This window comes from Sebastes umbrosus, chromosome 13 (assembly GCF_015220745.1).
Source record: "Sebastes umbrosus isolate fSebUmb1 chromosome 13, fSebUmb1.pri, whole genome shotgun sequence".
NCBI lineage: Eukaryota > Metazoa > Chordata > Actinopteri > Perciformes > Sebastidae > Sebastes > Sebastes umbrosus.
In genome coordinates, this window is record NC_051281.1 from 7,802,321 (window position 1) to 7,816,525 (window position 14,205).

General features: G+C 39.8%; 1 protein-coding gene across 6 annotated transcripts in view; it reads right to left on the bottom strand.

Annotated features, from left to right (window-relative positions):
- Positions 1-14,205, bottom strand: part of pard3bb (par-3 family cell polarity regulator beta b) — a 240,375-nt gene that overhangs the window by 154,307 nt on the left and 71,863 nt on the right. For all 6 annotated transcript variants that reach the window (XR_005209567.1, XM_037789757.1, XM_037789756.1 and 3 more), the window contains 6 exons: positions 12,952-13,035; positions 11,259-11,384; positions 6,946-7,204; positions 6,482-6,590; positions 4,698-4,837; positions 3,640-3,768 (listed from right to left, as the gene is read on the bottom strand). Coding sequence is in view for 5 of the 6 variants with exons in the window: in XM_037789757.1 (XP_037645685.1) it covers positions 3,640-3,768; positions 4,698-4,837; positions 6,482-6,590; positions 6,946-7,204; positions 11,259-11,384; positions 12,952-13,035 (847 nt within the window). In the remaining variant the exon portion in view is untranslated. The remainder of the gene's footprint in view (positions 1-3,639; positions 3,769-4,697; positions 4,838-6,481; positions 6,591-6,945; positions 7,205-11,258; positions 11,385-12,951; positions 13,036-14,205) is intronic.

The following is a 14,205-nucleotide window of genomic DNA, read 5'->3' on the forward strand; positions in this document are numbered from 1 at the left end:
AAAGAGTGTATTGGGAATAGCACCTCTTTACCAACAGCATCACTGCTGTACCCAATGCAGAGAAGAAGAATCTACTGTATATCTCTATTTATCTGGATATTTGCAGTAGGAGAAATACATTTCTGACTAAACATAATACACTGATGATCGCATACAATGAGTCAATTAAATACATATCAGCTCAAACTTAATCTGACATCATAACATTAAGTTTTGATCGTTTCAGCAAAGACACATGAGGATGATGAGGCTTCATGATGCTCTCACGAATAAACTGCAATAAGCCTGTTTTTGCATTAAGGCCTTAGTTCTGCATTTGTTATGCAGTCAAATAGATATTTTCTATTTAAAAATTTATATTTTTCTATTTTGAATATAATGACAGTACCTGCAAATGATGTCATTAACAATACAAAAAGCAATTCAGTGCATACACACACAACATACACAATTGCAGGCACACATCCATAAACACACACAAACAGCAGCAGTGTCCTTGAAACGTTGGCTGGTTTAAGCAGCCCTCCAAATAGACGGAGACAATACTTTACCTATGGGAGACACTGTGGCGTGTAGTTGTCTATGCAGAAGGACAATACGCAGACATTTATTTTCCTGTCGTGAACTGAGCGAGCGTGTGTGTGAATAATGCTGGACCAAAGGGGGAGTTTGTTTCCTGACTGCGTGAGTGATATTTAGGTTTAGTACCCATGTGGTCAAGTTGTACTGCAACTGGCTCAAAGTTAAACTGTTGTAGTAAAGTCGCCAAAAGATAAAACCCACAGAAATAGAGCATGACTTAAACAAGTCATCAGGGTAAAAATGAAAAGTAAGGCTGTCCCGAATAACATTTTTTTGGGCTTCGAAGCTTTGGTGAGAAATATTCAAAGGTATTCGGAGCTTTGCGGAGCTTCACAGCGCGGCAGGCTGACATGTTCTTCTGTCTGTCTGTCTCCATCTTCCCAAATTATAGATTTTTTAAGTAATTAGCTGTGTAATAAGCAGGATAATGTACAGCAAGCTGGTCATTGTTGTGAGATACAAGGCCGCTTCGCATCGGGATGCTGCATCGCCCTTTTGGGATTTATTTCACAACAATGACCGGCTCGCTGTACATTATCCTTTCCTTATTACATATTTATGTATATATATATATATATATATATATATATAAAAAAACAAAGCATCTGAATACTGATTTGGAGGTTGATTACCGAGGCAACGGTCGAAGCTTCTAAGCATTCAGATCAGCCCTAGGTAAAAGCTAACCCTGCTGCGTTCCTTTGGGCTGTAAAGGAGGATCTCCATCACACCTCAGTTGTGATTGTAGATGTGATTTTAATCAACATTTAAATCCATTTGCTGATTGTGAACTGTTCAGGAAGTGATCTCATGATAAATGATCCGTATAAGCCATATAGGCTATATTCAAATAATTGAGTAACCATAGTAACATGCATGCGCATCAGCACCTAAGTGCAGGATTTTCCCCTGATTAGTCAAAAGCCTGTTGTGCATTTAGAAAAGTCTAATGTTTTTTTCCCCGAGCTTACTTACAGCAAAAATCCATCTGGGAGCTAAAAAGAAATGGTGATTCACTCCCCCTGGGAATCGGCTACCGAGGCAGCTTTCGAGCACAGTTTTCTGTGTAACAGTACGGAGGTAGTTGAGCAGAGAGGATTTTAGTGAACACATGTAACAGTGTGACGAGTGGAGGTATTCAGCAACACTTGGCCAGCACACAAAGGAGACTGCCATGGAGTTCAGACATGCGTACATGGAGGAGATACAGCACTCACAAAAGAGCCTAAATGTTAACACATGTACACACTGCAACACATTGCTCCTTTTCCTGTCTGCAGAAACAGAATTTCCTACGGGGCTCAGGGTCGCATGCATGTTACGGTGTGTGTGTGGAACTTCCTGGCAGCCGTTGAGGAAACATCAGTCGATAAGAGCGGAAAGAGACACAAAGGGATGAGAGACACAAAAGGCAACATATAAAAGAATAAAATACAGTGAGAGGTGGAAAAAAATGAACCAAAGACCTGAGTGATGGGTGGAGAGGAGAGGAGACGGAAGCAAATGAAAAATTGTGCTTTTATAATATTATAAGAAAGTAAGTTGTTATTCTGTCTGTGCTAGCGTGAATACATGTGCGGCAAAGTGACGCCTCAGAGTGGTAGGGAAAAGTGATAGTTATCACCAATGCAGCTGTGATGATACGATACAAAATCACCTCAGAGTTCCCAAACTCTTTTAGACCATGGCACCCCTTCAAAGGTTTTTTTTGTCATGCACCCCGAGCCACCCAACTCCCAATATAACATGCATATGCTGGGTTTCTACCAAGAAGTTCCTGGTAATTTTCAGGTCTACTTTTAAAGGAACTAAAAGGTTCCTTCAGCCCATAGTTGTCTGCGTTTCCACCGAGGTCTAAAGACCTGCGAAGATTATTAAAAATTAGTCCGCTGACGAATGAAAAAGCAACATGACGTGACGAGGGCTCACGGTGGTCGCAGGGTAAACACACTCTGCAGTTCAGTGAGCCCGTCTGTTTCATCTAAAAAGCACACTGAAAAAAGTAAACCTCAGGTTTTGTCTCACTGCGACGTTATTTACTGCTGCATAGTATTTACTGATGCACATTAGATGTAATGAATGAAATGCAGAGGAGTAAAATGAAACTAAGAGCATCTGTTCTCCACAGTAAATCATCTGTTGAGCAATTGATGATTATTCATTCCTACTTTAGAAAGCAACCGCCATGAAACAATCAGAAAATAACTTTTTATTCTCTCATTCGCAGCACTGTCTCTCCCTCTTCTTACGTTACCGCTCGCCCTCGCAATCTCGCTCTCTCTCTTTTTCAACACCTTTCAGGAAAAGGGATAAAGAGCTAAAGACTTACTGTACAACAAGTATGAGAGCAGAAGGGGAAGAAGAAAATATTTCAACAAGGATAATTAGTTATTGTGTTGAAGAGCAAACAGCAGCAGACTAAGAGATGCGTCAGAAAAAATATGATTTGCAGATGTAGTTGTAAAAAGTATGAAGAGAGCTGTAATTAGTGTCAATGCATGCATAGTAGTTGATCATGCAGAGTGAGATTGAAGGAAAAAGCATGGAAAATAGAACAAAGATGAAAAAAAAATTAGTGTTTATTAATGAAAACAGTGTTGAAATTCAGCAGAAACAATGTGCCAAGGAAAGACTGGCAGAAAATATTACCAATATCAACATAAAGCTTCACAATGGGCTCATTTGATTCAATCAGAAATGGAGTTCTGCGTTACATGGGTGCTTGGTAAGAGAGAGCATTACTGAACAGGGAAGTGTATCATCTTTCAGATTATTCAGAAAAAGCCTTCAATTACATGTGGGGTTATTGTCTATAACAAGAAGCCTTCCTATAGGCTGCTGAGCTGAGGCAAGCCTGTTGATTGGACCAAAAATGGAAAAATTAGAGGGAGCTGAAATCTGAAAACAAAAACTGGTGACGTAGTTGTGTGTCCGCCTGCCTGTCTCGCTGCCTTGTTAAAACAATTAGTAAGGAACTGTTATTCATATAACTGGCCACTGACCTGCCAATCAACCAGTTTCATTGGCTGAGAACACAGCGTTGTGATTGGCTCTTACCATCTCTCGGGGCAGGAACATGTCTTCCTGCCGTAGGACCACGAGACACACACTCTCTCCCTGTCGCGTGCTGCGCAGCATACACACCAACTCCTCTTGGCCCACACCTGTGATGTCCACACCATTGACCTACACACACACACACAAAGTCAAAACAACACCATTAGTAGTATAACTATCATCTTTCCTTGCCCCTAAAAGGGCCTTTCTGAAAACACCCCATACACCCTCTCCCTACCTACTTCCACTCCGTTTGCACGTTTGCAGGAGTATCACCATCTTAAGTGCCATCCCAAACCAATTAGCAGAGAGTGGAAGTTTATATAAGACTCCAACAGCGAGTCTACATCGATACCGGCCTACTGGCCGCATCCAATAGCGTTTTTTGCTCCACAAATGTAAGATCTGTGCAACTACCTGTACAAATGCGGCATATCCCCTAGAATCTATATTTGCAAATTACTGCTAAGCTCCTTCAATTTAAACAGGTACATATTTTAGTTTCTTGTTTTTGTACCAAAACACCAAAGCAAATTCCTTGTATGTGAAAACCTTCATGGCAATAAACCGGATTCTGGTTCAGATTTTTCTCCATGGGCTTATAGGCTATTTTTATGTGGAGTGAATGTAATGAGTCTGCCACCTCACTGCCCACACTGTTACTTATGAAGCTTATTATTAGTGCTGTTTATAACAGTTGCCGCTTGATACAAAACCATGGTTAGGAAACAATACGACAGTTTCTGTTTCTGTCGGAGAGAGGGAAGTTCGTCCCTAAGCTTGCCGCTTTATTTATACCCTTCACCTTAAAGAAGGATGCTTCATTCTGCTGTGTGTGTGACTACAAACAGAGTTCACTCTTTCACAAAGTGGGAGTGGGGAAGATCCGGTGTGAGAAAGGCCCCTACACTACTAACCTCCTTATTCCTTATGTTCTTTTCAATGCATCACGTCTTTTGTAGTCTAATAAAATGCACAATGCTGTAACAACACAAGCATATGTCCATTTTTTTAAAATGACTGCATGAACAATATTAGTCAGCTGCCCTGTACTGTACCTCAAGTATGCGGTCTCCAGACTGCAGGCGTCCATCCTTGACAGCGGCTCCACGTGCCAGAATGTTTTTGACTAGAATCGGACCGTGGCCGTGGACTGAAGAATCTCTGGTTACTACAGTAAAACCCAGACCTTCTGAACCTAGACACACAAATATACAAACACACACAAATAAATGTGATGGAGAATAGAGAGGTGAGGTTCAATATTCAAGCATAAGTAACACTCCTAGGCCTATCTCCACACACAAATATCCTGTATAGCTGTTCACTCCCTGCATCTATATTTGACTTCCAGAGGCTTTGAGAGTAAAAAAAAATGTCCTATCCATCCTCCCACACACACACACACACACACACACACACATCCTAAACTACTCCTGAGAACTTCAACACAGTGTTGTTGACTCAGCTCCTGACTACATATTGTAAGAGTGATAACTTAAAGCCTTCGGAGATTGTGTGTGTGTGTGTCACTTTAAACCCTTTAGCTATAGCTGGTGCTACAGTATCTGCAGGTGTGAAGGTTTTAGAAATGGGTTCAGGTGTGGGGCAGAGAGGAGGAGAAGAAAACGAGGAAGAGACGAGGACGAGGTAAAAAGAGGAATGAGTGTAACACGGCGGAAACTGGGAGTGAATGTTCTGGAAAGAGACGTGATGAAGATTAAAATAGTGAAAAAACACGTGCACACACACAGAAACGAGTGTAAAGGCACTAACAAACATGCATGCATGTACAAAAAAGAAAGAGCACACACGAACAGAGAGACCAGTTGTGTGTTTTATAGACCTCATTTAGTCTGGTCTCTTTAGCAGAGCCGAGTCAGCAGTTTGGTCCAGTATGAATTCATATCAGCAGAAATGAACAGATCAATAAAGACTTAATAGACCCTGAAGAGAGGGAATCAGGAAGATGGAGAGAGGAAGGGCGAGAGGAAGGAGAGTCAGCCAGAGAACAGAGAAAGGAAGCTTTAGGGCCTGAGTCCATACAGCGTTTTTTTTTCTCTCTGCGACAGTGTCTTTTTTCAATTGTTCCCAATGAGGAGAGAGCGTATGCAGACACCTAGAGAAAAAGCAGCGTATTTCTTTATGAGCGCTCTTCCTCCGGTTGGTGAGAAAACAATGTCAAACAAATAAATAGTAGCCCAAATAGGTAATAAAGAGCAAAGGGGTGATGTTAGTCTATCAAAAAACGGTGGTTAGAGTGGTGATATGACGTCAAGATATTGTTGAAACAAACAAAAAAAACGCTCAGAAAGCTTTTTCAACGACTTAGAGGAATAAGCACAATGGTGGGCGAACAGCAGGAGAAATAAAGAGGGTTAATTATATACATTAAGGAAATGGCAAGAAATAGAGGGTTAATAATATACATTCAAAAAATTACACAGTGAATATATGAAAAAAGCAAGAAAAGTGGAACAATATAAGAATAAAAAGAACAGATGTGACTTGAGAAACATTTTTTTAGTTCTACCAGAATCTGAGTGCTGTTCTGATATATACAGTGTTAACATTATTGCACCCTATGGGCAATGCAAATGACAAAATAGTCTCCATTTGCACACTGAGAGAAAAGAATATATGTCTTTCTTATGGAGATAACTGAACTTTTGAATATGTTGGAAATGACCAAAGTGAATTAAAAGGACAGGAGACCATTAAAGAACTGATAGGTGTGAGTCTTCTGAAATATTTCCACTCTGAATGCTGACCTGAGACCTTTTCTAAAAAGATACCTGACTGTATGAGTGAGGCTCTGTCCTGTAGCCAGGTAGATCCTCACCTTTCTTTAGATCGATCCTCAGTCTCCGTCCTCCTCTCTTATTGGTCACCAAGCTGGAGAGGGCGGGACTTTTCTTAAGGAGGGGGCTCTCACTCCTCCCTTTGGGTGTCTGGGTAGAGAATGTGGAGCATTTAGATTTCACAGCAACAAGAGAAGATGTCCACAGCAGATTCACAATTTAAATGCCTCATTTGCACATTTGAATCGCCCCAAGTAATAGCCTATTACACACAAGTGACAACTTATAAGTCATTGTCAATGTCATCTACTTATTAGGCATTGCTTATAGAATTTAACTGTTAAATGTAGACCAGGGCTTCTCAAAGTCTGGACCAAGGTCCGCATCCGGACCGAACGATCAAAAACAGAGCGTTAGTTCGTGCAACTAGCTTATATTGTATTAATTACATTAAGTGAGTTTTAAAAACTCAGAAAGTTCATAGTCAAGTCAAGAAATAACTTACACTGACAGCAGCTTCCATAGCGGCAGCTTCCTCTGCCAATCGCAAGGCTGGATTCTCAGAGGGCTTAAACACGGGTTTGGCTTTGACAGGTGGAGGTGGCTCTTTGGTTTTGGCAATTCGGGGGCTGCTGTCGGGACCGGCACTGTTGACAAACAGCTGACCGATCAGACTCTTCTCAAAGCGCTCTCTGTTGGAGGAGGGAACTACTTCCAAGCGGACAACTGGGGAGCGCATTGCCTGACGGAACACTTCCTGGGCTCTGAGAGAGGAAAAGAAACAGAGAGAGGTGAGTGAGTGATTAGTGCAGAGGAAGAGAGGAAACAGTAGAGGAAGTTTTGCTCAACAAGTGGGTGAAGTTTTAAGTACAGTTTGCATATATGTGTACTACATCATGCCTTTAATCACAATTACATACAGTGTGTATCAATCTCTGACAAGCAAAGTCATTATAAAGAGATATATAACTCCATTAAGAGAAAAATAATAAAAGATACATGGCATAAATCTGATAATAAAGACAAATTAAAAAAAATCCAATTAATTGCTGATTATTATAAATGGGGTGTTCGTTTTTTTAAAAACTGTAATATACCCGTAGCATATCTTTGGGTCGTATATCTTTACTAAGCTGATTTTAAGTGATTGTCAATTCCAAGACCGATGAGCATCGCTTTAACTAACAATTGTTTTCATTGGCAATTACTTTTGAAATTAATCCAATTGATTATCTAGTCTCTTAAATGACAGATAGTACAGATAAAACAGTCAATAATCCCATTTTAAATTTACAATGATATGAAACATGGAGAAGTAGTAAATCTTTGTGTTTGAGAGACTGGAACCCAGCCGACGACTTAAAGCAAGCAATGAAATTGATTGCACCGCAAGTGCTTATTCGTAATGTCTGATGTAATATATGTGTTTGTTTTGTTGTCTGGCTAAAATAATAAATAAATAAATAAATAAATATGCCATTAAATGTTCCAAATATAATATTAAAAATAAATGTAATAATTAATTAATTGATAAAATGTGACATGAATTGATATTTCTGTTTTAATTTGCATTTGAATGAATTATTTATTTACTCTTCCATTTAAATTTCCTTTTTATTTATTTATTTATTTGTATTAATTTATTTATTTTTGCATTTATTTTTATTTATTTTATATTTATTTTTAAAAGTATGTATTTATTTGCCATGCCATGTCATGCCACGGTGATTTGTTAACTAAAGTTAATTATTCTAAGCTGCATTATACGATCTATCGTCCATCTATTTCCATCTATTTTCCCACTTATCAGTGGTTACTTCTGCTGGGTCACTGTGTCTGTCGCTGTATATTTCTCTTCATTGAGCAACAGGATAAACTGAAGGGAGGACAGAACAATGACACCTGTACTGTACAGCTGGCCATTATAATCTCATGATCTATCAGAGAGATCACTGTGCACAGAATTACTTTCTATCAGATTACGCTAAGTAAATTAGGGGGACCATTGTGTCAGAGGCGATCGGTACACACCATCATTCACCTCAGATAACCGACAGAGAAAATCCACTTTATTTACATTCTATTAGATTACGCTCCTATTATTTCCCGCCTAGATTATTATTAGATGCATAATGATCATAGAGTTACTGTAACTAGAGACTAGAAAGTCATGTATAGAGGATATGCATATTTTCATACATTAGATAAGCAATAATAAAACTTTAAAAGCTTATATTAATATAACAGGAAGACTTACGGAGATAAATCTGGTAATAAAATGGCATTGTGGGGAAGTGTCCATGTTAATCAATCAATCAATGATGATCATATCTATTATGTATTATAAATATTGTCATTGTGCTTTTTTAGACTGAGGCTTCCAACTACAAGTCTGATACTGTATCTTGGGTGTTTAACTCTTTGAACTCTGCAATAGAAATGGTCCGACAGTGCCTACATTGGTATTTTTTATTATTATTTTGATGTCATTTATTGGATCTTCAAATGCTTCATATCCCTAAAATCTGTACAACCTAAGCTACAAAGTTATATCAGGAAATAAACTAGAATAATTGATAAAAAATATTGTGTCATAAATAAAAAAAATAAAAAAATCTGACTTGTTTTTTCATAAAATGTTACTAAATAAACACACAAAACACATTGATCCAAAAGAGTTCTAAATTTAGAAACATGAACAAAATATTTAATATTATATTATTTATTATTATTATTTAACACTCCATAAATTATTTGAACTATGCGCATTTTTTTTGTTTTTGAGATATGCTTATTTTTATGTGCAGATCGAGTGCAAAGGTGTTTTTATAGTTTCGCTACGTTCCGCAAATAATATAAAGACAGAAGCCTTATTTAAAATAAAGAATTACTGCTCTAGGTATTATGATTTTTATTTTAGATTGATTTAAATAGGATCATGGAAACAATTATTTCAGGCCGCGGGCGGTCTGTTTTTAGGGGGTTAAGAGGTGGAGATAATAGAAACTCAACTGTATTTAATACACCAAACTCCATGAGCTGACAAACACATTAAGAAACAGATATGGTGCAAAACTGCAAAGGATTAATTCAAGTGTTAAACCCTCTTATACCTGTGTACCCCTTATACCTGCCAGTGATCAGAGTACTAAGTGACCCATTGATATTATTCTGCATGTCACTCCAAGAGCCAACTTCTGTGAATAATGCCTCGAGTAAGAATGGTTTCTAAGTGAGTGAGTGTGTGTGTGTTTGGGGATGGGTGGTCATCTCAGGATTTGCATACTGAAACCATTAAACACACCACAGGCTGTCTAAGTGAATGCTTATGTTGCGTCACACCTTGCTGAATGACACTTGTGGTGATTTCCATTGTAATAAGACCACAATACAGTACAATGAAGCTAGATGTGGAAGCTGTGTGTGTTCATGTGTGTACAGGGACCATTGTGCGCTGATGATATCATCATTGTTCCTGATTGGACAATGTGTGCAGGCACATTTGTGTAAAGGAGATATTCTAATCAAGCCGGCTACCTCAATTCAGCTGCCAAGCTGGGACAATGGAGGTGTGTGGACATGGCACTCATAGGGATCAGTGGACTTTCAGTGGCCTACTTACACATATTTCACTGGACCAAGCTGCACATCTCAATACACCTGCCATGACAGAACAATACTGGCAAGAGTGTATGTGTGTGTGTGTGTGTGTAAGATCACACTCAAACCTGTCAGTGTTAAGAGAGGGTCCGTCTATATCACATACAAGATTAAAGACTAGTTTGTTTTATAAATCTGCATATGGATGTCTTTAAAGTTGAGTGTGTACGGGTGAAAGACTGTGTGTGTGTTGTGTGTATATCTTTGAACAATAGGTGCAAACCCCTCGTGTGATAATCCATTTACCTACAGTACAGCATAAAAACCCTCTCATATAATCTCATTACCACACTGAACGCTGGACATGGACTATTGTGTGGACTGTATAGACATTGTAATGTGCTGTAATCATTGCAACATCCGCATCAGTCCTTGTAATCTGTGTGGCAGTTGTTTTTACAGGTGTGTCTTTTGTCATTTTAATGCTCTGTAATCATGTTACAATCATGTTAATGTACTTCTTTGCAGGTGCTTCAGTACGGTACGGTAAGCAAACCACTACTGTGAAACATCTGGCCTCCAATGAATCTTGAACAAATCTTTCCTTAGAGGAAACGAGCACACACACAAATGCTGGCTTTAACAGACACACACACACACACATAGATGAATTTGAAAGCAACGCTCTCCAAACATCTGCCAAGTGTCTTTTCTGCTGTTCTCTGTGATGGCGGTGCAACAGTGATATAAACCCTCTGACAATGGAGAGAGAAAACAAGACACACAGAGAAACAAGACACACAGAGGCAAAGACAGAAAAGACGGGCCAGGCCAGACTTCTAAAGGCTTAAGACATGAAATTCATCTACTCATATACACACTGAGAGCTCTGTTTTTCCCTTCAGGGTCACAGCTTTTAATTTGCATTTGATCTACTTTTTAAAAAAAATTATATTTCTGGGAAATATATCGATATTATATTGATATCGTGATATGAGACTTAGATTTTGGATGTCGTAATGTGGCGTATAAGTGTTGTCTTTTCATGGTTTTAAAGGCTGCATTACAGTAATGTCATGTCATTTTCTGAACTTACCAGACTTTACTTACCAGAGTTCTAGCTGTTCTATTAATTGCGTACTATTAAACTCATCTCAGAGGCATCTTTTCACCTCCAAGACCCAACACACACACACACACAAACAGCGTTGCACTCACTGGCTGAATGTCTTGTCCATGAGGTCGGTGTTGTTGATCATGACGATGCACTCGTCCTCTTCAAACAAGCCCTCCTTTCTTGAGCGACTCTCCTCCTCCACTCCACGGATGTAGAGGCCGAGAGACCTGACAAGGAGAGGGAGCGAGGAGAGGGAGGTAGGTTGAGGTATGTTCACATTAAAACATTGCACACATACGCAGTCAAGCACACACACTTTCTTAGAGTGACTTTCAGAGTGTGTCCCTGATGTGTCTGATGGGGTAGCCCACTGAGACCGTCCATATGGCGTACTTAGACACCGCTATGTCAGATACACATTACAGACAAGCACACATATAATCAAGATATAACGGCGAGCAGACATGTAGATTAACACGTGATAAAGGGACACATTCAAATCTACAGGCAGCCAGTAAGATGGTAGCGTAGACTGACATCTATTTCAGATCCCTCGGTCCCTAACATCAACCTGCTGCCTCACCAAAAACACGTCTTAACAAAGCAGAGGTGATGACACCGACACTCTTAAGACTTCAGCTGCAAGAGGATGAAACTAGGTTAAGAGGTGAAAGGGATGACGGTAAACGGTGGAAAGAGATGGAGGAGGTGCCCGGGGAAAAGGGAGGAGAGGACAGGAACAAAAAAGAAAGAGAGGGGAAAGAGCAGAGCGAGAGAGAGAGGAATTTAAGGAGGAGATTGGCAGGGTCAGGTGAGTCATGAGAACAGCCATAAAAGCTCATCCTGCTTTCCTTTAGGAAATCCCCATCCACTGTCTGACTGTCACACACCCAAAGAAAAGCCCTGCATAGCTCTGCAATTTTTCTTCCTTTTCTTCTTTTTTTCCATTGTGTGTGTGTGTGGTTGTCATGTTTGTGCACGTTAGCACCAGGGTCCTGAATTCCTTACAAATGCAGAACAGGATTACGAGAATATAACTCTGGGACGTTCTGTAGCTGGTAAACAGACAAGGCGTTTTGAGGTTAAAGGGCAGAATTATTTACTAGGGCTGTCAATCGATTCAAATATTTAATCCGGTTAATCAGACATTTTTTATCTTTTCAAAATGTACCTTAAAGGGAGATTTGTCAAGTATTTAATACTCTTATCTACATGGGAGTGGGCAAATATACTGCTTTATGCAAATGTATGTATATATTTATTGCTGGAAATCAATTAACAACACAAAACAATGACAAATATTGTCCAGAAACCCTCACAGGTACTGCATTTAGCATATAAAAATATGCTCAAATCATAACAGCTACTGGCAGATACGGGTGTGGTTAGGTGTGTGTAACGCAACCGGACGCGACAGGGAGAGGTGACTGTTCGCTCAAATCAACAAACCTCCTAAACAGGTTAGTATAGATGTTGCAATCGCACCAATTATATCAGAACTGAAGAGTATTTCTTCATTGAAAGGCACTGAAGGCTTTTCTCGATGGAAAAGATGTTTTCGCTCTTCTCCCGACTGGCTTCGGCAAGAGTTTGATTGACAGATGGTTCATCCAATCACCTGCCAAGTAATTTCTTTAAAGTGCCTGCCCTTTTCTAAACAGCTTCCAATGACGGCTTCTCAGATGGTTCTGTGTAACAAACCATCTGGCGCGTCAGGTTACATAATTAGGGCTTATATAGATGGGTATCTCTTTTGTGTGTATGCATGTGTTTATCTGCGTGCACACAACTCACCGTCCGCTGAGTGATGAGCTGTAAGGAACCACGTGGATTCCCAGAGGACTGTCCTCTCCCAGGATCTCCACTGTTCTAGTCAGGCTGCACACATGAACACACAAACACCACAAATATCAAATCAGTGGGAGAAAAACAATTTATGTAATATCAGTATACTAAAATACAATTCAGGTACAAGATGTTTCACAGTAAAATAAAGGGCAGCTTTGACTTCTGTTCTGTTTGCTGCCATCATACTTGCCAACCTTGAGACCTACAAAATAGGGAGGATTTCAAAACCAAAGCGGGGGGTCTGAGGGTCCTCCCCCAGAAAAATTTGAGTTTCAGAGACTTTATTTCCTGGTGACTTACAAAGAATGAAAATAACAAAATAATAAGTATACTGCAACAGCATTCTTATGTTAAACTTTTATTTTTACCTTTAAATCTCAGGAAAGAAGACTGAATAATCCGCCCCTCTGGCATAAACTTGGCGTTTGAATCTAGAGAATAAACTAATATTAATAATAAGTTTTTTATGAATTTTTTGCTCCTGCTTGGGTATTTCTTTCACTTAGTACTCTCCATTTCTCTCTACGTCTCTCATTCACTGAAGGCCCTTTCAGATACAATGCAACAACGACCCCACTGTGCTCCGAAACCCGTTATTTACAATGGCTTGCGCTGCGCCACGACAGCTTTTTGCTACGTCGAGCAAAGCCCAACTTTGGACGCTGCACGCTGTGATGTGCAAAGAACTGAGTGGCGAGCGCAGCTCAAATACGAGCTCAAGCTGCGCTGTGTTGCGAGCAGCTCTCTTTCCCCGGGAAACGACATTTGGTGTAGGTCTATTGTCGTCCGGGTGGAAACTGTAGGGATCATACAGGCTGCACAGTGCCAGAAACAGGTTGAGATAATGAAAAGTAAAAAAAGCCGCGAGGAAACTGGGTGAGGGCAATGAAAAACGGGACTCTCCTGGGAAAATAGGGAAGGTTTGGCAAGTATGGCTGCCAGATACACTCTGCATAATGATTACCCAGCCAGGGACAAATCTGTGACACAAACATTAACTGAAAAACACACAATCGTGAGAACGTCTGATCAATCCTTCCTCATATGAACGGAACATAAAAACATGATGTAGAGACACATTGAGGAAGTGAGAAAGGGACCATAACACAGAGAGGGCAAGGTCTCACACGCAAACACACACCAGAATAAAAACACTCTTGAAAATGTGTGTTTGAAAAGTGCTATCCTAGATTGACACAT